We start from the raw sequence: 22671 nt of genomic DNA on the forward strand, positions 1-22671 counted from the left end.
CCTCTAAGGCTTTTTTAAAAACAATGCAATATAGGCAAGGGAAGGGTAATAGCTCATAAATGCTTAGTAGAAACTGAAATGAAAAATGCACCGAGCTTCATTAACAGCAAAGTGCAACATCATCCATGTGATTTCAGAGGCCTGGTGAACCCTTTCTACTCCATCCAGAGGATATTTTATCTTTGCAGGCATTTGTACTTGCATTTTCAAGAAATAAATAAGAGATGATCTTGGTATCTTGTATGGCTAAATATGTTTTCCTCATCATTCTTACTATAAAGGGCAATGTCTTGGTTTTTGTTTGGTTATTTGTTTGTATCTCTCTCTTTTGCATGCTCACTCTCTCCCCCTCCCTTCCTTCATTAAATATTTCCCAGGCTTTAGGCTCGTCCATACAGGTAGAACTGATACCCTTAGTCCAACAGAACAACACGAAACTAAGTCGATGCTATTGCTCTAATTTACCAGAAGCTTCTTTAAGAAATAAACGTAAAGTAGGGACTGAAGTATAATCCTACCATCTCATCCACAATTGGCGCGCTGCAATACATTATCCTGGAAACAACTGGTAAACACAGTGAGCCCATATGTGGGCTTTTAGAAAAACATTGCTCTCTTTTCTTTTCCCACCCAGTGTATTCCCAAGGACTTAATGCTGCACTCTGACCTAGCCCTCAATGATGGTTAAAATTGATTCACAACCAAGGTAAACAGATTTCCTCCCCACCGCTTGGAGAGCTCCAGTCTGCAGAAAGCTAATGAAGCCCTTGAAGCAGTATCTTGCCTTCCACCCACACTTTATTGAAATGTTTTTGAGTCTTATTGTGTTGTAATTACATACTATAGAAAACTCCACCAACCTCTATTTCAAGGATTGGGCCCATGACTCTCACTAAAACATTTCAATTCCATTTTCCAGAACATACCATTTCTAAATGCATCTGTGAGGGCCCTCCACAAGTATTCTCAGTCCACATTTCAGAAAACTTGAAAGTGAGGCAGGTTCCTGACTTAGTTGATGGTGAGTAAAGGGAATGCCATGATGAGTGGTAGAGGTTGTTTTCTTTTTTCTTGCCATATTCTCAGTGTAATATTTGAGTCTTATAAAAGAAGTTTGATAATATAAACTGCATATTTTTTAAAGCATAATAAAAATAAGTATTTTTCCAGCAACCTGTTTTTTTGTTTGTTTGTTTGTTTGTTTTTTTGAGATGAGTCTCGCTCTGTCGCCCAGGCTGGAGTGCAGTAGTGCCCTCTCAGCTCACTGCAAGTTCCGCCTCCCAGGTTCACGCCATTCTACTGCCTCAGCCTCCCCAGTAGCTGGGACTACAGGCCCACGCCACCTCGCCCGGCTAGTTTTTTGTATTTTTTAGTAGAGACGGGGTTTCACCGTGTTAGCCAGGATGGTCTCGATCTCCTGACCTCGTGATCCACCCGTCTCGGCCTCCCAAAGTGCTGGGATTACAGGCTTGAGCCACCGTGCCCGGCCTGGCCCTGTTTTTTTAATTAAAGTTGTTGATTTTAAAAAGGTTGACTTTATTAATATTTCTTTTGTGGTTAGTACTTTTGGTGCCATATTGAAGACCTAATTCCCGACCCTGAGATAGGTATTTTTCTATATTTTCCCATAAAAGTTTTAGTTTTGGCTCTCAATTAAGTCCTACATTCATCTGGAATTAATTGTTTTTACATAGAATAAAGAAGGATTAAGGTTTTTTTTCTATGCCGATATCAATTGTGTCAGCACCATTAACTTACTAGTTCCTTTGTTCTCGTGTAGTCTCAATGCTCGTTCTGATATTGGTCAGTTTTTCATAAATGTAGAGGTTGGTTTCTTAACTGTATTTTCCATTTATTTAGTCAATGTGCTTATTTCTATGCCAATGCCATACTGTATTAATTATTATAGCTTTCTGACTTTAGAACTGAATTATAGTTTTGTTTTTTTTTTACCCTATCTCTCAACTTTAATTTTCATCTTCAAAGAGCATTTGATTATCTTTGGTACTTAGCCTTTTACATATACATTTTAAATGAGCTAAATATTTTGATTGGATATGCACTGAATTTATAGGCCAATTTGTCAAGAATTGATGTATTTTCAATAGTGAATCTCTCTAACCATAAACATGGTATAGGTTTCTTTTTAATGTTTTATGATCTTACTGTCTTCCAATAGAGGTTCATACTTGTTTCTATAGAGGTCCTGCTATTTCTTTATTAAATTCATCCCAAAATGCATGATAGTTTTGATTGCTACTATAAAATGTATATAATTATAAATTAAATTACATAAAATTATATATGTATAATTATGTTTTGTATATAAATAGATTTCATCTTTGGTATATTGATTAACTAGCCCTTCTTGTAGACATTTGGTGGGATTGCATATTAGCAAATTAACAAAGGAAGTTCTTATCTAAGAATGTTTTAAATAGGGTATATTAAATCTGACTAAATTGCTCATGGTTTAATAAAAACTGGAATTTTTAATTTTATGGGATGCAGCTGCTAAAAGAAGGGGAAGTAATCTCAAATCTCATGACTAACAAAATACAAAGCTGTGTAGCATCAAACCTAACATGGCTTCCTCTAAGCAAATTTTTGTCACGTGCATAGTTTGCAAACATCTATCACTCCAAAAATCAAAATACATTGCAGAAAAGAGGGAGAATCCTTCTGAAGTTCCATGTGATAGTTCAGACTCTTTCCAGTGATGGATGATGCTGTGTTTGCTTGTACCCATTTTTAGCTTGTATGCTTTGCTAGTCGTTAGTAAAAACTTGGTTAAGATCTACGATTCATGGGGGTCTGCTTTGACAATTCGGCTCTTTGTGGCACTTCTGTCCACAAAGCAGATGAAACTAGCCCAGTTATTTCAGAATGAATTAAAAAGACTGAAGAATATGGTCAATGCTTTGAACTAGTTAGTTGCATATTTCAGAAACAGAAAACTCAGAAATCATATGGTCAGGCAACAGAAAAAAAAATAATACAAGAAAAGAAACATTTTAGAACTGAATTTCTAAAAAAGGAAAAACATTCAGAACATAGACTTAATTATACAGGACACACAGCAGACAGACTCCATGGACAGCACAGTGACAGAAATAAAGGATGTGAAGATAAAAAGTAAAACAAAAGAATGAAAGGATTTAAGAGAAAGTCATATAGAAGACAGGTAAAGGGTATCCTTTGTGTGGATGAACAGGCACCTAAAGAAGAAAATCAAAGCAATGCAGCCAAACAAATATTTAAGACTATAAATCAAGAGAATCAAGAAGTCTGATTGGAGTCTACATATTCAAAAGACATTCTATGGACTTAGGAAAACAAACCTAAAATGTTTAATGCTGTGACATACCTTAATAAAAGCATTGCAATTTAAGTTTATATTTAAAAGTTGGACATTCAGACAAAAAGTCCAAATCACTAATGAGGGAAAGGAAATCAGACTGGAATCCAGCTTCTTGACAGCAATATTTTATACTACAAAACAATGAAGCAATCACTTAAAAATACTTGAGAAAAAATATAAGCCAGAGATTTTGTATGCAGCCAAATTTCTCAGCATAAAGGTCAGAGAAAAATAATTATAAACATTTTTAAACCAAAGAAAGAAGAGTTCTCATGAGCTTTTCCTGAAAATAAACAGAAAAAAAGTTCCAGACAACCAAAAACGATTAGAGAATCATCAGCATATAATCTGAAGGTGGACATTAAATATATTTAATAACAGAGCTAATGTCAAAAAATGGGGTTAGGGACTAAAGAAATGAGCATATAAGTATTATAAGTTCTAACAATGTAGAAAAATATAAATAATAAAAATAAGAGGCTGGGCGCTGTGGTTTACACTTGTTAATTCCAGCACTTTGGGAAGCCGATGGGGGTGGATCACTTAGGTCAGGAGTTCAAGACCAGCTTGGCCAACATGGTGAAACTCTGTCTCTACTAAAAATACAAAATTAGCCAGATGTGGTGGCTGGTGCCTGTAATCCCAGCTACTTGGGAGGCTGAGGCAGGAGAATTGCTTGAACCCGGGAGGCAGAGGTTGCAGTGAGCCAAGATCATGCCACTGCACTCTAGCCTGGCAACAAGAGCGAAACTCCATCTCAAAAAAAAAAAAAAAAAGAGAGAGAGAAGAATAGTCATGGAAGTTATTATTAGCTCACAATTGCCTCATAGGTATGTGCTGGAAGTAAATTGATATCATTTGACTCTGACAAACCAAGTAATAGAGGCTTAAGTATAATTAATATTACAAAGTTTAACACTGCATTATTACTAGTGACTAGGATTGAAGAGTGCTCAGGAATTGGTAAGCTACTAGCTAATTTTACTACTGCTCATAGTAGAAAATGAATGCTTTATAAAGGAAGAGTTGGCTAAGTATGCATAAACCTAACAACCAGAACAAAAATACAAAATACCTGAGAGCAAAAGAAATTCAATAAACCAATAGCAAATAAAGAAGACAATTGAATATATTATAAACATAAAATAGAGAACAGATCTTGAATTAAACAGTGTTGGTATCAATAAATATGTATTTGTATAACTCATCTTTTAAAAGTATTCTTAGATTGATTAATAAGTAAAATCCAATTGTAGACTATGTAAAATAGAGACCTAAAGCAAAACTCTTCTTGTGTTTAAAATAAAGATAGAAGAAAGATATGTTAAGTAAGTGAAAATAAAAAGGAATCAAGAGTCATGATCTTGATATTAGATAGGGTAAAATTCAGTCCTCCCAAAATATTAAATAAACCAATAGCTTTTTAACACAAAAGCCATAAGGCATAATAAAGACAAAGCAAACATAAATATGTAGGTAGCAGAAATTAGTTTTCATTAAGCAAAAATTATAAGAAGATAAATAAACAGGGGCATAGCTAATATTTTACCTTCTATCTTTATAAGGGTAAATAAACTTTCATTTCAAGTACACATGGAACATTTTTAAAAGCTGAAATTATATTAGACTACAAAAATATTCAATAATAATTGTAATACAAGCAGTATTCTCTGATCCCAAGGCCAAAAGTATTTATAAGCAGTAGAACAAAAAACAAACAAACAAAAAATGCCCATCCAACCTGGAAATTAAACTGTCTATTAAACAACTCTTGAATGACAGACAAAATAAAACGTGAAATTGCTGAATTTTTAGGGAATAATGATAATGAAAGTAAGATGTATTAGAATCTGTGGAGCCCAGCTAAAACAGTGCTTTGAGAAAATTCTGAGCATCAGTTACCTATATCATGAAACAAAAATAAATTCAGTATCAACTCAAAAAGCTAGAAAATGAACTAAAACATTAACCGACAGCAGAATGAAGGATTTAATAAAGCTAAAGGCATAACTTAATGAGTTAGAAAGCAGAAAACTAGTAGAACTAATAAAATAAACTCAAGCTAGTTCTTTGAGGAAAAGAATCAAAATAGAGGAACCACTAGCTGACCTAAGTTTCTAAACGAAGCATAAATACACAAAATAAATTATAAGGTCAAAGTAACCATCAAACCAGAGAAAATTTTTAAACATCATCAGAAATCATTTTTCCAACTCAATAAGACAAATTAGAATACCCAGAAGAAATGGATAACCTTAACAGAAGATCTGCTATACAATATCTGACTCCAGAAGAAATAGAAAGTCTAAGGAGACCAATTACTACAGAAGAAATAAAGTTTCCAGAGAGCTCACCTATAAGAAGTCACCATGTGCAGGTGCTTCCAAAGGGGGAATTCCACCAATATTTTACATCTTAAAGATCAAATAATCCCAATGCTACTTACACCTTCCAGGACATAGAAAAAAAAAAAAAGAAAGAAAAACTTTCAAACCATTTTTGTAATGAATGTTTAAAACTGGTTTAAAAATAAAAACAAACAAAAATAAACAAAAAAAACGTGATGAAGACTACACAAAGCACAAATTTGACACCAAACTTTCTTATGAATTTTGATGCAATAATGACAATAGCCTTCATTCCCATTAAAAGTACTTAGTAATTCAGAAATTCCTGTAAACTTTGTAACATGAATGAATATACAAGAATAAGGAAATGGTGCCTATGACTGCTACTATTTTTAGAAGATATTATAGGTGTCATCCAATGCCACTAGCTAAGAAAAAATCTTTTAGACACTTAGGGATAGAAAAGAAAAGGTACAACAATCTCTATTTGCAGACAATATGATTGTATACTAGGAAACCCCATGGACTTCCTAGTATATTTATATATGCATTTATATGTGTATAAACATACATATAATGTGTATATATGTATATATGTATACATAGATGTATATTTATAGATACACATATAAATACATATATAAATACAAATAATACATGTATATATTATATAAGATATTAAAATATATGTATAACTACTTATATATATTTTATATACTTATATAATATATATCTATACAAAAAGGTATAATCATTTTTTAACACTGCACGTGGCATCCAATAGGCACAATTATAAACATTTGTGCAAAATATACATAAGGATACTTGAAAACACTTCTGAAAGACACAAAGAATATTTAACAAATGAAAAGGCACACTTGGTCTTAGATATGAAGACAGCATCATAAAGATGTCAGTACTTCCTAAGCCAATTTATATTTTATGTAATTTCAAAAAAATTATCAATAAATTTCCTTATGGAATTAAACAAGTTAATTCTAAAGGTCACATAGAAAAAGAAACAAGGAAGAGTCCGTGGTAAAACTCTGAAAAATCAAAGGGCAATACTTGGTGGGATAGCGTGGTCAGAATTAAAACAATGTGCACCTTCTATAAACAAAGCTACGTGATATTGATCCATTAACAAACAGATAAACAAATCTTAGTAGAGAATTAACATATTAGAAAAAGACAAGACTATAGAGAAATTTAGTGTGTAATTAAGGATACATCTCAAATCACTTGAGAAATACTGACTTTTTAATAAATGGTGTTGAGACAACTGAATATCCATTTGAAAAAATATTTGAAAAATATTTGAAAAATTTTCAAATATCCATTTGAAAAAATATAAAAGCCATTCTTTATTGCATACTGCATATGAAGAGAAATTCCAAATGGACTCCTAATATGTAAGAGTAAAACTTACTAGAAGAAGACAAGTGAATGTAATTATAACTTGGGGACAGGGAAACTCTTTCTATGACCCCAATATACGTAACAGTATTCCAGTAAGATTTTATTTACAAAAATGTAAGGGAGCCATATTTGGTAAGCAGGCTAAAGTAGGCCAACCCCTGCTATGAGGCTAACTTCCACTTGCAGAAACACTGAGGATAGAGGAACAAGTTAAATGACACCACAAGGAAGCAGTCAGATACATCTAGACAGCTACAAAACAACTGACCTAATCTCCACAGAAGCTGGAGAAAATAAATTAAGGGGAAATTTTTATAAATTCAAATAGACAGACATTAATAACCTAATGTCTAATATATGGAACTTGTTTGGACTCTGAATTGAATAAATCAACTATAAACAGACATTTTTGATGTAGAAAAGAACTGGTTTTCAGATGATATCAAGGAATTATTATAAGTTTATTTGGTATGAGAATGGCATTGTGATTATCAATTTTGTAAATGCATACTGATGTATGATATTTAGGATTTGTCTTTAAAATGTTTTAGCCAAAAATAAAGAAAAAGGACAAAATGAGATTAACGAATTAAGCAATGGGGCAAAATTTTAATAACTACTGAATTTGGATTATGGGGAGATGAGATTTCTTTGTATTATTCTCTTATTATTTCAGTTTGAAAAATTCATATTTTGGTTTATAAAGTTCCGTTTGATGCTGTTGCTATCAAAAACTAGAGCCCACTCTTTTCCTCACTGACAAATATCTCAAAGAGCTGGTTTACAATTCCTTTTTTCTAATATTCCACCCCCATTTTCTCTTTTATAAATTATACCTACATTTAACATATTATATGCATTCTATTCCTCCTCCATCTTTACTAAAAATGTTCCTTTTAGAAACAATGGGCTCCTTATGAACAAATCTTTAGTCCTTTTCTTCTTACTCCTGTCCACTTCTCTGGTATTTGGCCTGATTCACCATCCTTTTTCTTTTTCTTTCTTTCTTTTCTTTTTTTTTTTTTTGAGACAATGTTTCAGGTGCAATGGTGACAGCTCGGCTCACTGCAACCTCTGTCTCCCAGGTTCAAGTGATTCTCCTGCCTCAGTCTCCTGAGTAGCTGGGATTACAGGCATGCACCACCAAGCCTGGCTAATTTTGTATTTTTGAATTTTTAGTAGAGACAGCGTTTCTCCATGTTGGTCAGGCTGGTCTCGAATCCCTGACCTCAAGTGATTCATCAGCCTCAGCCTCCCAAAGTGCTGGGTTTACATGCCTGAGCCACCGCACCCGGCCCATCATTTTTCTTTTGAAAGACACGCTTCCTTTGGAACAAGGAACTTTGTACCTCTACTTCTCAAAAAACTGCCTTAACCCCAGGCTGGGACTCTTTTTCTACCTAAAACCCTGAAAAGCCAGTCTTTTAAGAGGTCTTTCCTCAGCCCTTTGGACACCTTTCTCTTATTATCTTGTCTAGTCATCATATTTGTTCCACACTTTTAACAATGGAGTTGGCTCTCAAATTTTTTATCTTCAGCTCTGATGTCTCTTCTGAGCTCCAACTTTCTGCCTGGAATAACATTCAGGATATCTTCCCTGCACTTTAAACCCAACATGTATAAGGAAAATCTCCTCGGAGTAGCTCAACATCTACCTCTCTCCTGTCTTCCTAATCTCCATCAATAGCATTGCCATCCTTTCAGTCGCCAATACTGCAAATCTGGAAATCTTCCTTTCCACACTCCAAGTCACACACACTCTGAATTAAGCACGCTCTCAGGTTCTGCTTTCCTCAGAGGCTAAGGTGGCTCAATCGACAGGCTCAACTGCACACAGCAGTGATGCTTGTCATGACCACACTTGGAGATACATAACCCTTTTCTCTCGGGGGTCTGAAGTAGAAATCTAGTTTCCAAAGTGCCTGAGTATCCTGAGCATGCAGTGTATTAGTCCATTTTCATGCTGCTGATAAAGACATACATGAGACTGGGTAATTTACAGAGAAAAGAGGTTTAATGGACTTACAGTTCCACATGGCTGGGGAGGCCTCACAATCATGGCAGAAGATGAAGGAGGAGCAAAGGGATGTCTTGCGTGGCAGCAGGCAAGAGAGAATGAGAGCCAAGTGAACGGGAAAACCCCTTATAAAACCATCAGGTCTTGTGAGACTTATGCGCCACCAGGAGAACAGGATGGGAGAAATCACCCCCATGACTGAATCACCTCCCACCGGGTCCCTCCCACAACATGTGGGAAGTATGGGGGCTACAATTCAGGATGAGATTTGGGTAGGGACACAGCCAAACCATATCATGTGGTAAGCAGCCTTCCAGTAACATCTAATCATGTTTGTTGCATCCCCTTTTCCAATGAGAAAGTCATGATGGATCTTAGAATTGGCACCATTGGAGAATGGTAAATAAGGAAGCAGGTTAAGAAATTGAATCTCTGCTGTGGTGTAACAAAGACATGGACAGTGTGTTTTCTATATCTCCTTTCTATTTGATAAAAGAACACACTGGGTATATTAGTCAGGGTTCTCTAGAGGGACAGAACTAATAGGATATATACAAAAGGGAGCTTATTAAGCATTAACTTACATGATCAGAAGGTCCCACAACAGACTGTCTGCAAGCTGAGCAGCAAGGAGAGCCAGTCCGAGTCCCAAAACTGAAGATCTTGGAGTCCAATGTTCAAGGGCAGGAAGCATCCAGCACAGGAGAAAGATGCAGGCTGGGAGGCTAGGCCAGTCTCCCCTTTCACGTTTTTCTGCCTGCCTTATATTCGCTGGCAGATAATTAGCTCGAGCCCACCAGATTAACGGTGGGTATGCCTTCCACAGCCCACTGACTCAAATGTTAATCTCCTTTGGCAACACCCTCACAGACACACCCAGGATTACTACTTTGTATCCTTCAGTCCAATCAAGTTGACACTCAGTCTTAACCATCACACTGGGAAATAGCAAATAAGAATATTAAATGACTTAATGAAGGTCTCTAAAAGCATTAAAAGAAAAACTTCATCTCTCTTTTTACATTAGGAGCCCACAGGGAGAAATCAGTTATACCAGCGTAGAGATTAGAACTTAATTCTACATCATTAAAGGCACATACCATGACACTAAAAATAAAAATTGCAAATTTTAAAAGAAACAGATATTCACAGACTAACTCCATTTATCTGAAACCAAACCTCTATCCACTCATCAAATTAAGAACCGATGAGCCGGGTGCAGTGGCTCACATCTGTAATCCCAGCACTTTGGGAGGCCAAGGCAGGCAGATCACTTGTGGCCAGGAGTTCCAGACCAGCCTGGCCAACATGGCAAAACCCCGTCTCTACTAAAAATGCAAAAATTAGCCAGGTGTGATGGCGCATGCCTGTAATCCCAGCTACTCTGTAGGCTGAGGCACAAGAATTGCTTGAACCCAGGAGGCAGAAATTGCAGTGAGCCGGGATTATACCACTGCACTCCTGTCTAGGTGACAGAGCAAGATCCTGTCTCAAAAAACAAAAGAAAAAAAAAGGGAAAAAGGGAAAAAATAAGAACTGTTGTCATAGGAAGAGATCCAAGCAGAACTAACACATTGGCATTGGTAATATTTCAGAGATGTACAAACTGGGCTCATCTACCTTGATAGACCCCTGCCAACATACTCTGATTTCCCCCTGCCAGTTCAAAAGGACCAACATATGGAATGATCTTGCTTTTAGAGTTGTGTATATTACAGCATGCTTCTAGGCAGGATAAATGTATAATGAGTCTAGTTATACTAAATACTCCGCATGGCAATGTCAAGAATGAATTCATATATGCATACATGTATAAACCAGGAATTGGTTTTCACTCAGAATCCATAGCCTTTAGAAGGTGACGGAGGAGGATACACTAGATGTGAATGATGAGAGAGGCTGGTGAGGGCCTGCTTAGAATGCCCTGCTTTTGAGAACATTCATTTGTTTATTCATATTACACTACCAGTCAATAGTAAACTCCTTGAGGGCAGGCGTGGCTCTTACACATCTTTTCTGTGTGTCCTCCAGTATCATACAGTGCCCTATGGATATGCTGGTACTTAGTAAATACCTATTGAGCTAGGTTAAACTGAATCCTAACTAACACAAACCTGAAAGTGGCCAACCCCCCCCCTTTAAAACTGGATTTTAGGGGCACCCATTAAAACAAATGAGGATCTTTCTAATACCATCATGGAGAGGTGGCAGTAATAAATACAGATGCCAGAGTGGAATTACTTGACTGTCCCTGCATAGTATACATAACTTAAATATTATAAGAATTTTTAAAACTGTCAAAAATATTATTTTGATTATACTTTAATAAATTCAGTTAATAATAAATGGTGAATAAAACATAATGTGGTGTATAAAAATGTTAAGAAGAGTCAAATTACCTCCTACACAGGACTAATACTTTGGTTGGGCGCATGCCTTTCCCTCTGGAGTAACTTTACATTAAGTGGATCCTTACTGCTTACAGGCTTAAGTCTCTTAAGAATTTTGACTTGTGGCTTAGCACATTTTATAATATAGTGCTGCTTAATTGCTTTTGTTTTTAAGGAGAAACTTTACTTTGATTTTTTTTTACCTTTATTCCAACAGAACCCTCCAGGCACTTTGAAGACTGATAATCTTGTTGATCAAAGTGACTTTTCCTGGAATTTCAATATGTGTGTGTATGTGTGTGCCTGTGTTTAACACCTTTTTTGAGATATAGTTCAGGTATTGGCCCATTTAAAGTGCGTAATTCAATTGATATCTAGTCAAATGGATATTTTGACTCATCTTCAATATGAAGTAGCAATCATAATGGCAGTTTGGCTCACTTCTCCTATCTTTTGGTCTCAGTTTTTCTCCTTTACAGCTTTACAGTTTCATATTCCCAGAATTGGGCAATAAACCAAAGACTTTTAATAGTCAGTCAAGTGGCATCTGCAGCTGAGCAATTAAAGGCTCAGAACCAGAAAGAATCAACGGATCCACGGTCAAAATATAAACTAGCAAAACTCTTTCTTATCTGCATTCTCACACATTGAATGAAATACAGTTTAGAAGACAACACTGAACAGGGTCCTATACATTAAAGCAGTTAAGTAAGTGTTGGCTTCCTTTTTTTTTTTTTTTTCTTTTTTCACTCAATTCCATATGATAGAGTGAAAAACAAAAATACTGTGCACAAAGTTCTTGAGGTATGAATGGAACCAAGATGCATGCAAATCCTTCAAGGGCCCAGGGCCTAAGCAGTCCTGGAAAGTGATGGTGGAATCCAGTAAGGCTGACAGTATTCCTAAAACCATCTCCTGCCCAGGACTGACTTTACTGAAAGGATCACTCACCGCTCCTCCCACCTCCAAAACCTGCTCCTCCTACCCCCATAACCCACTCCCCCAGCTACTACAATGTGTGCGGTCCTCCTTTGAGTGTAGCACACATTTTTCAGAGGGGAGAATTTGAAGAGGGAACATAAAGGGAGGTCCTTCTCTTCATGCCCCAAAAACATATGTGGATGAATTCAACTCATTTCAGAACTTTTTTGTTTTATTTTTCCAAGTAAAAAATCTGCCAAGAGGGCGCCTGTAGTCCCAGCTACTCGGGAGGCTGAGGCAGGAGAATGGCGTGAACCCGGGAGGCGGAGCTTGCAGTGAGCTGAGATCTTCCAGACTGGGAAGGAGGGGGGAACCCCCTCCAAAAAAAAAAAAAAAAAAAAAAAAATCTGCCAAGAATTTACCTTAAGTTTTACATGGAGAAAAAGATAGCTGACAAATATGTTACTGGAAGCATTTATTATATTTTGGGGGGCACATTTTTATTTGCATGTTTTTTTCTGAAATATTTACAATAAACAACCTAAAATGAAAATGTTCTTGTTTGTAGAGAATGACTTTTTTTCTATTTAAAATGAGTTTATCATCAGAAAACAGTCTGCTATTTAGTAGAAGAGGCAAATGTTCTTTCTGATGCAGCAACCTGTTTTTCTCTTAAGGAGGAGAATTTATTCCTATTTTATGCCTACAAGTAAAAGAACTTTCTGTTGTCCAATACTATTTCCTGCAGGCAGAGCCTCCTCATGCAGGAGTGATGGAAAGAACTAGAGCAACAACTCTCTGGCCAAAGGCTTAGTAGAGGGAATATTCTGCTTGTTGAATTGGTCCCTGCTTTTCAAATGGATGAATAGTTTTTTTTCTCTGAGAGTAAATAGGAGTCAAAAGAGAGTGCTTTGGCTTCACTGAGAAATCCGCAAATATTTCTCAGAATTTGTTAGCATGGATGGCGCCAGTAAAACAGCTCCTTAGAAACTGAATCGTCTCACCAAACTGACAATTTGCATTGTTTCTTCTAACACCATTTACTAACATCTCTAACATCTCTTTGAAAGCAGAGACCCCACAAGGAATGAGTAGGATGAACACTTTTGCTCCTGTTTTCAGTCTATATTTTTCCATCATAAGCATTCAAGCAGGGCTAAATGAAGAGAGGCATTCCTAGTAGACACAGAGGACATATTTTGTGTTTTCTAATGCCAAAACACACCAAAGGATTAGGTGCTAGAATGGAAAACAAGTTTTCTCCATTTCCTGATTACTTTCACAGGCATTCTTAGTATCTTTAACTTTCCTCTTGTAAAATATACACACACATGGACACACACACCCCAAGAGAAATCACTGGGTTCTTTATTTATACCTTATAATAACCTTTATTTCTTGGTTTTGACAGGAAGAGATGACTACATTAAGTGTTTGGAACTCAGTGCTGCAGGATACAGAGAAGAACTGGAAACTGTGAGTAGGCTAAGCATGGCAAGGATAAAATTGGCCTATAAGTATATGACTACTAGGAAAGTTACAAACTAACAGAATCAGTGTATCATGGGTTGTCATCAGGAAGCCAATCAAGCAATCATCCTTTTTAAATGGACACAAGACAGGAAATATATCCTCTGCTCACAAATGTGGGATGGCAGCAGGTTTTTTTTACTCCTATAATCACCAAACCCCATTTGCCAATACTAACATTTAAGCAATTACAAGGAAAGACTAGGATAAATTCTAGCATCCTCATGGTATTGTAAGGGACTTACAAGATAGTCTTATAAATGCCTAGATTTGCAAAGATTTGAGAGAACAAGACATCATTACAACAACTGAAGATGAAATCCAGGCTTCAGTTAGCAACATTGGTAATCCATTGGTTGCAGGGCTCCTACTGACTTCAAGCTATCTTTCTCCCCTATTTCTACGCATATGAAAATAGCCTATGGAGGCAGTTGATCTTGCAGACCTTCCAGAGGTAGCATCACAATGCCTGAGATATGAGAAAAATGATGAAATTACCATCATCTGCCTCTCAGCTGTCAATCACTTAGCTTTGAAAGTTACAAGTATCTACCATTTGTTACTAAAATGTTTACTATGTACAATGTGATGGGACAAGAGCAAAAGGAAGACCCGTGTGTCATGTGCATCAGAGAGCTCTATTTTATTAAAGGGGTTAGGAACCTGTAGGGCAAAGACATAAATAGTGTTTTCAGCTGTCACTCAGAAGCTATCTTCTACATGTATAAAATCTCAGATGGGCTGCTGGTCACAATGTTTTACTGTTAATGCATCTATCAATGCCATCAAAAGTGGCTATCCTCAAACACCAAGATGGTAATTAAATAATATTGAAATTTAATAATATTTAGTGCATGTTAATGATTAGAAAAGTAGATAATTTTTAAAATTATAGATCATATTTTAATATCTTATGTTATTTGTAAATATTAATTATATTTAAATATAAATATATATGTATTTATACACATTCCTTATCATTAACATATACCTAACGTATTAGTTTGTTCTCATGCTGCTAATAAAGCCATACTTGAGACTGGGTAATATATAAAAGAAAGAGGTTTAATTGACTCAGAGTTTCACATGGCTGGGGAGGCCTCATAATCATGGCAGAAGGCAAGGAGGAGCAAAGTCACATCTTACATGGCGGCAGGCAAAAGAGCTTGTGCAGGGGGACTCCCATTTATAAAACCATCAGATCTCATGAAACTTATTCACTACCACACTAACAGTATGGGGAAAACATGATTCAATTATCTCCACCTGGCCCCACCCTTGACACCTGGGGATTATTACAATTCAAGGTGAGATTTGGGTAGGAACACAACCAAATCATATCATCTAATTATTCTAACCTGTAGTGAGACCTTAAGGATTTTGCTTCATAAAGGGTTTGGTTATGGTAAAGATAAGAGTCTTTGCTTTTCCCCATTTCAAAGTTGCATAACAAGTCGGTGGCATATAAGCAGACATATAAGCACATGCCAAATGCACTTATAGATTAAGAAAATCTTTCCAAAACACATAGATATGTATTTCTGCAATGTTTTTAAAGGAATAAGCCAGAAATTGATGAGTAGCAATGCACAAGAAGTGAGTTGGATGGAAGTAACAGCTGCCATGACTATCAGAAGATGTAGATTATTTTGATTTGACCACAAGCCACCTGGGTGACCTTGACCTGTGCAATTAACAAACATTCGTTGGGTATCGTGCAAGACTTTGTAAACTGGAGATCACATAAGATGAGCAAGATCTGGTTTTTGACCACAAGAAATTTATGAGCTAGTAGGGAAGATAAGACATCCAATCATAACTAATATGGTGGAATGAAAATAATAAAGAGAAAAGAAAACCAACTACAATAGGAACTTGGAAAAGAAAGAAAAGCCTTTTATATATAAAGGCTGAAGAGGAGAAAGTTTGAAGGAAGATTTTATAAAAAGACGGCACATGAAATGAGCCTTATAGGTAGATATGATTCTGATAAGGAACCGCAATGGTGGAGGGTCTCTAGGAAGCAATGGAAGAGAAATTCAAATGTGTGAAGTTCTGAATTCAGCCACCAGGTGTTTTTAGCCTGGACAAAAGCTCACTGGGTCACCTATGACTCTTCAGAAATTTGTGTTTTAGACACTTGTTATAGAGATTCATGATTATTAGGATAAGAAGTCTACACAGACAGTATTTTCTTTTTTTCTTTCTTTCTTTTTTTTTTTTTTTTTGAGATGGAGTTTCATCCAGGCTGGAGGGCAATGGCACAATTTCAGCTCACCACAACCTCCGCCTCCCAGGTTCAAGTGATTCTCCTACCTCAGCCTCTCAAGCAGCTGGAATTACAGGCATGCACCACCATGACCGGCTAATTTTGTATTTTTAGTAGAGACGGGGTTTCTCTGTGTTAAGAATTGAGCCACTGAAAGGTGAGTCAGGAAGTATCATGATCACAGCTGTGCCTTAGAAAGCTGTGCCTTCTCCAGCAGCACTATGGGAAATGGACTGAAAGAAGGAGTAGCAGGACCAAGAAAGTGAGTCCGTGGTACAGAAGCAAGGAATCTGCAGCAGGGACAACCAGGACCTGTGCCATGCAGAGGAATGGGGATAGAGGGGAGGTCTGGATTTGGAAGCAGTTCATAGATAGTTAACTGGATAATTTGGTGAGGGAGAAGGTAGAATCCATGGGTAACTTAAAGCTTCTAGTTTTAGTGTCTAGGTGAGTGTTGATGTCACCAAGACAGAAAAGAAAAGAAAAGACAAAACAAACAGACTTGTTGCAGAAGATAAAGTGTTCAGTTTAGACTATAGTGTGTCTGAGGAGCCTATAGAACATTGAGTTGGGAAAGCATAGAGTGGTGATTCTCAACCAGGGACAATTTTACCTCTCCCACCCCTGACATAACAGAAGATAGTTAGAAATGATAGTTAGAAGATAGTTAGACATCGTTGGTTATTCTAACTGGAGGAAGTGGATGTTGCTATTGGCAGCTAGCTGGTGAAGTCCAGGGATGCTGCTAAACATCCCAAAATGCACAATACAGCCTCTTGTATTAGTCTGTTCTCAAGCTGCTAATACAGACATACCTGAGACTGGGTAATTTACAAAGAAAAAGGTTTAATGGACTCACAGTTCCTTGTGGCTGGGGAAGCCTCACAATCATGGTGGAAGGAGGAGCAAAGTCACATCTTACATGGCAGCAGGCAAGAGAGAGAGCATGTGCAGGGGAACTCCCCTTTATAAAACCATCAGATATCATGAGAAATTCACTATCATGAGAACAGCAAGGGAAAGACCTTCCCTCATGTTTCAGTTACCTCCCACCAGGTCCCTCCCATGACACATGAAATTATGGGAGCTACAATTTGAGATTTGGATGAGAACACAGCCAAACAATATCAATGCCTCAACCAAGAAAGAATGAAAGAATGATCTGACCCAAAATGTCAATAGTAAAGAGATTGACAAATCCTGGTCTAGAGGGAATTAAAACTTCCAATCTGAAGTTTTAGAAAGTATGAATGAATAGAGATGAGAACTTTTAGTCAATCATACTTCTGTGAGAGATAGGAAAGAAAATTAGCTACCACTAGAGTGTAGAGAAAGGAAAGAGAAGGCTGTAGCTGATAAAATCCTAGGCCATATCACCTCATTGGGAATATGAGTGTGTTGGGTGCAGTAATGTCAAAAACCTTTACATATTCAAAATGCAATTATTTGATGACTGTCCTCAAGCCAGTGTGTACTCAAGAAGATAGATATGACCACCACATATTATATGCATCAAAACATCACTATATACCCTATGAATCTGCACAATTGTGTCAATGTTATAAAAATTGAATTAAATTTTAAAAAAGAAGATAGATACAGATGAGGATGGAAATCAAGGAGCAAACGAGTTATGAATGTCCAGAAACCTAAACATGGTAGACACACTCCGGGCAGTAGGCAGGGAAATATTATGTGTGGTCTAAGATTTTCATCTGCAAACTTGATATCACTTGGTTACAAAACCACACTGCTATAGGACAAAAAAACTAAGAGGATAGGAGAAAGAAGGAAAGAGGAAAGCAAAGGAAAAGAGAGGAGAAATGAGATAGGAAAAAATGGAAAGGAAAACAAGAAATGGAAAGATAGAACACGGTAAAGACATCTTCTAGAAGGCTGACAGAATACATTGTGAGTACAGTTCTAAGGAACAAGACTAGTGGCCATTCTTGATAATTTTGTGAAATTGTGATATCAAAATATATTCCACAGACAGCAAAATCTGCTTCTTGAACTGTATCACCACTGTTTTTCAAAAGCTATGTTAACACAAAATGACAAAACAATAACCAACACCTTGTACAATTCTCCAGTACTTAAATAAATTTTGCTGCAACTCTGCTCCAGGCGCTTGGCAGGTGTAGAAATATAGTGAAATGCTCTGAAGTAAAGGACCATGCAGAGATGCACTATGGGCAGCCTGGCAGCCTTAGACTGCTCAGCACAGAGGCAAAATAGGATTGCAAGAAACAACAAAATGGTTCTTTCTCATCCAAAATGTTATGTAGCCCACAAAGACAAGATTTACCTGGAAAACAGAATGCTGTGGCAGCAGACCAAAGGAGGCATCACTGAACAGGAAAGAGTGGGAAGACCATGTGCCCAGGACAGGAGGTAATAGAGCATACCAGAGCCAGAAAGATCTTGAATTTCAACTCTGTCTCCACCATTGGTGAGCTTTCTCCTTTTTGCAAGTAGCAGGATGTCTCTGAGAGTTAGTTTCCTTTCTGGTAAAACACGGATGATGGCATTCCTGTCTCCTAGGAGTCCAGTGATGATTAAATGAGATGATGTATGTAAAGTGTTTAGCATAGCAGCTGGTGCAGGGTGGAGACTCTGTCAGTGGCAGATGCTATTGAGTAATATCTAAATTCTATTACTCTAAGCAATGACTGAAAAAAAAAAATGGGACCCACATTCCAAGGCAACCCCACAATGGTATGTTAAGGAAGGTAACATATTTGAAAATGAAAATGAATTTGTCAACCTGGACGTGACCTTCAGAACTCTGGTCAAATTTTTTCATTTTACTGATGGGAAAATTGGAGAAGAAAATGAACAGACTATTGTGGTTTGGATGTACAAGAAGCAAAAATAGATTTTAATTAAAGAGAGGTTATTATAATTTTTATATGACACAAGTTGAAGATGGAGTTAGAAAATTACCATTCATAATGAGTGTGTGTGTGTGTGTGTATGTGTTAGAAATATTAGAGTTCTTCTGAGGTGATGTCTAGAAGAAAGTTATCCTTAGCTTTGTGTGAATTTGACTAGCATTCTTCACCCCCAGTGCACCCATAATAAAGTTCTCTGAAGCTTCACAGAGAGATGAATAAAATAGTTTCATGAATGAACTATGATCGTAAAGAACATGCTTCTCCTAAGCTACAGCCAGGTCACTTACCTGTCCAAGAGCAAGTTAGGAGCAAACAGGAGCTTCCCTGGGTGCTCCATGGAGCGCCAGACGAGACCAATCATCAGGATCTCTAGCCAGGCACATTCTAGAAGGTGGACCTGATCATGGAGGGTCAAATCCACAAAGCCTGAAAACAAGCAAGAAAAACCCTGCTGACTCAAATGAAAAAGACTCATTACTGGTGAAATTAATGCAACAGGGATTTGAACTGACAAGGTCTATTTTCTACTAGACAGAGTAAATGCAATACGAACATACTTTATAGTGAAGTCAAGTAATTATTTTTAAAATCTAGCTATCTCAGTGAGTTTCAATGTGGCATTAAGTTCTTAGTGCCATAGTGTCACATCTACATAAATGTACCAACTTGAGTAACACACTTAGCTTTCTATAAAGTTATACTCAGTGTGAAAACTTGTGTGCATTCTACTTAGACAGTTATCATAGCACTCTGTGACTGTTCCTCATTTCTGTTTGAGTAGAAGATGCTAAGGTGCAAGAAATTTAAATTACTTGTCTTAGACCAAATAGGAATTGGAGCACAGGCAGAATGAAAGTCACCAAATTTCTATTTCTTTGCTTTGTCCGTAAGTCACACTCATTTTTTGTAATATGTAAAAGAAAGACTCAGAAAACTCCACATTTAAATAAATCACTTGGGATAATGAGTCAGATGAAAAAAAAAAGGTGATACTATGATTACTTCAGGTAATAACCACCAAAATGTGTTCTTGTTTTCTAATGGTGAACTAGGAGATTAAAGCTTTTTCCAATCATTACTGATAGTATTGAGGTTACCTAATAATGTTAATGAGAAGGAGGAAGGAAGAAGGAAGGAGTAAAGGAAAAGGAAGAAGAGGAAGAGGAGGAGGAAGAAGAAGAAGGAGGAGGAGGAGGAGAAGAGGAAGAAGAAGAAGGAAGTTTGTTGAGCCCTTAGAAGCAATCCTAATGTTTCTTATACACAATTATTTATGAATGCAACAACCTGAAGAGGTAGGAACTGATATTCCCATTGTATAGATGAGAAGACAGATGCTCAGAGAGCTTATTTGTCTGTTGAAGCCAAAACCTGTGTCCTTGACCACAATGGACACTATCTCTTCTGAGCTACACTTAATTAGAGAATTTGGATCAAGTGACTAAATAAATCACATACCATGCACACTAAGATGTGCCAGAGTGACAGGGACATTAAATAAATCAAGTATCCATAAAGTTTGCTGCCTTCCAAATCAGTCCCCTATTCTTTTGCCCTAAGATATCCCATCGTAGTCTATTTCCCTCCCTTCTCTCTTTGCCCTCAACCCTTCCTTCCCTCTTATCCATGGGAATGGCTCTAGGAATCCCATTGAGTGTATGTGTGTGTGTGTGTTCTTTTCTTTTTCTCTCACGAATATTACACTTTTATTAGCTAGCTATACTTGTGTTGATAAAAAAGACAAAATTGAATTTTGTTTTCCTTTAACAATCAAGTATGAATGGTCTGCTTACAGGATGTTTCTTCTTGGGGTTCTTGGAGGTAACAAAAGCTCAGCATTAAACAGGTAGCTTATCGTTTCTTACATGCTTAAGTACCATCTTTCAGATAATTGTTATATACAAAGAGATAATGATCCACATAGGGAAACCAAAGCTAGAGACAGACCTCAGAGTCTATGGCCCCCTCTCTTACCATCATTTCATAATCAAAGCTCATCAATTCTATCTTGAGGTAGCTATAATTTTCTCCTTTTTCATTGCCACTTTTAACACACTAATTCAGCTCCTAACAGTGTCTTACCTTTTTGTCTGACATCTTAACTCAGCATAATTAGTTTAAGACTTATCCATGTGGTTGCACGTATGATGAGGGGTTGGTTCTTTTTATTGCCAAGTGGTATTCCATTGCATGGATATATCCCATAGATAAATACAATGTATGCTTTCATTGGACATTTGGGTTGTTTCTAGCTTTTGGCTATTACAAATAAAGCTACTACAAGCAATTTATATACAAGTTTTTGTATGTATATATGCTTTTATTCTCTTGATTAAATACGTAAGAGTAGGATATCTGGATATAGTATGCCAGGTGGATGTTTTAACTTTTTAAGAAACTGTCAAACTGTTTTCAAAGTAGTTGTACCATTTACATTCTCACCAGCAATACATGAAAGCACGAGTTGGTCTACATCCTCACCAATGCTTGGTATGGTCAGTCTTTTTAGATTTTATACATTTTAATAGATGTACAGAGGCATCACTCAGGCATGGTGGTTTTATGTGCATTTTCCTAATGACTAATAATGTTGCACCTCTTCTCATGTGTTTTCTAACAGATCATTTTGCTACACTGTATTCAAATTAATCATGCATATATCTGTAAATCCTGCTACAGCATATACTCATTGTAGGCACAAGATGCATGATTCCATCAAATATTACTTTTTTAAAGTTTAAATTTATTGCACCTTCCACTACATCACTCAGCCATGCCAACGCTCATGACGGTGTAGCCTGTCTCAGAGCAGGTGTCTTTCCATTGAAAAGAGTGGATTCCACTCATGTAAAGAAGGACTTGGCATCAGGAAACATGAGAAAGTGGATGGCTTCGCTCATAAGAAAAAAGTAAAAGATGAAAAAGCAATGATTTGGTTTCAGATCCCCAGGAGGCTGGGGCAGGGAGGGAATAGGTATCTCCACGGTGTGCAGTGATTTACCTATGGGATGTTCTGGGTCAAAAGGAGCTGGCCTTGCTCTCGAGGAAACATCTCCTGATGCAGCAGTAAATGCTCCTCTTTCTCAAAACCCACGATCTAATCAGATAAGCCAAACCGGTTTTGGTTTAAGTCATCAGTACTTAAAATGAAAGCCCTCTGGGTTTCATTTCTTAATTTCATAATTCTTTAAGATTTCACCCCAATCTTTTAAGTCTCATAATAGTAATGTAAACTTATACTGTGAGTTAAACTTACTTGCAGAAATGTTAACATTCAAAAGGGAGGCTTTTTCTCTCTTCTCATGACATTTGCTATATGTAGTATTGCCACCCATGATGAAACCTGCCCCAGATTATCTAACACCCTAAATAAACCTCAAAAAGAATCACACGGGATGAGATCTGGGGGTGTCTCATGAGTTAGAACTGCAGTTGACCATGTAACCAATCCATATGGAAAACCAAAGGCCCGCTTTCTGATGGCAACTTTACATGTTAAATGGAATTATAATTTTTAATTCC

General features: G+C 36.8%; 1 protein-coding gene across 6 annotated transcripts in view; it reads right to left on the minus strand.

Moving 5' to 3' along the window:
- Nucleotides 1–22671, minus strand: part of ESR1 (estrogen receptor 1) — a 421968-nt gene that overhangs the window by 71543 nt on the left and 327754 nt on the right. For all 6 annotated transcript variants that reach the window (XM_011996801.1, XM_011996804.1, XM_011996802.1 and 3 more), the window contains one exon: nt 19440–19578. In XM_011996801.1, the coding sequence (XP_011852191.1) occupies nt 19440–19578 (139 nt within the window). The remainder of the gene's footprint in view (nt 1–19439; nt 19579–22671) is intronic.

The sequence above is a fragment of the Mandrillus leucophaeus genome, unplaced genomic scaffold (assembly GCF_000951045.1).
Source record: "Mandrillus leucophaeus isolate KB7577 unplaced genomic scaffold, Mleu.le_1.0 Scaffold524, whole genome shotgun sequence".
NCBI classification, from domain to species: domain Eukaryota; kingdom Metazoa; phylum Chordata; class Mammalia; order Primates; family Cercopithecidae; genus Mandrillus; species Mandrillus leucophaeus.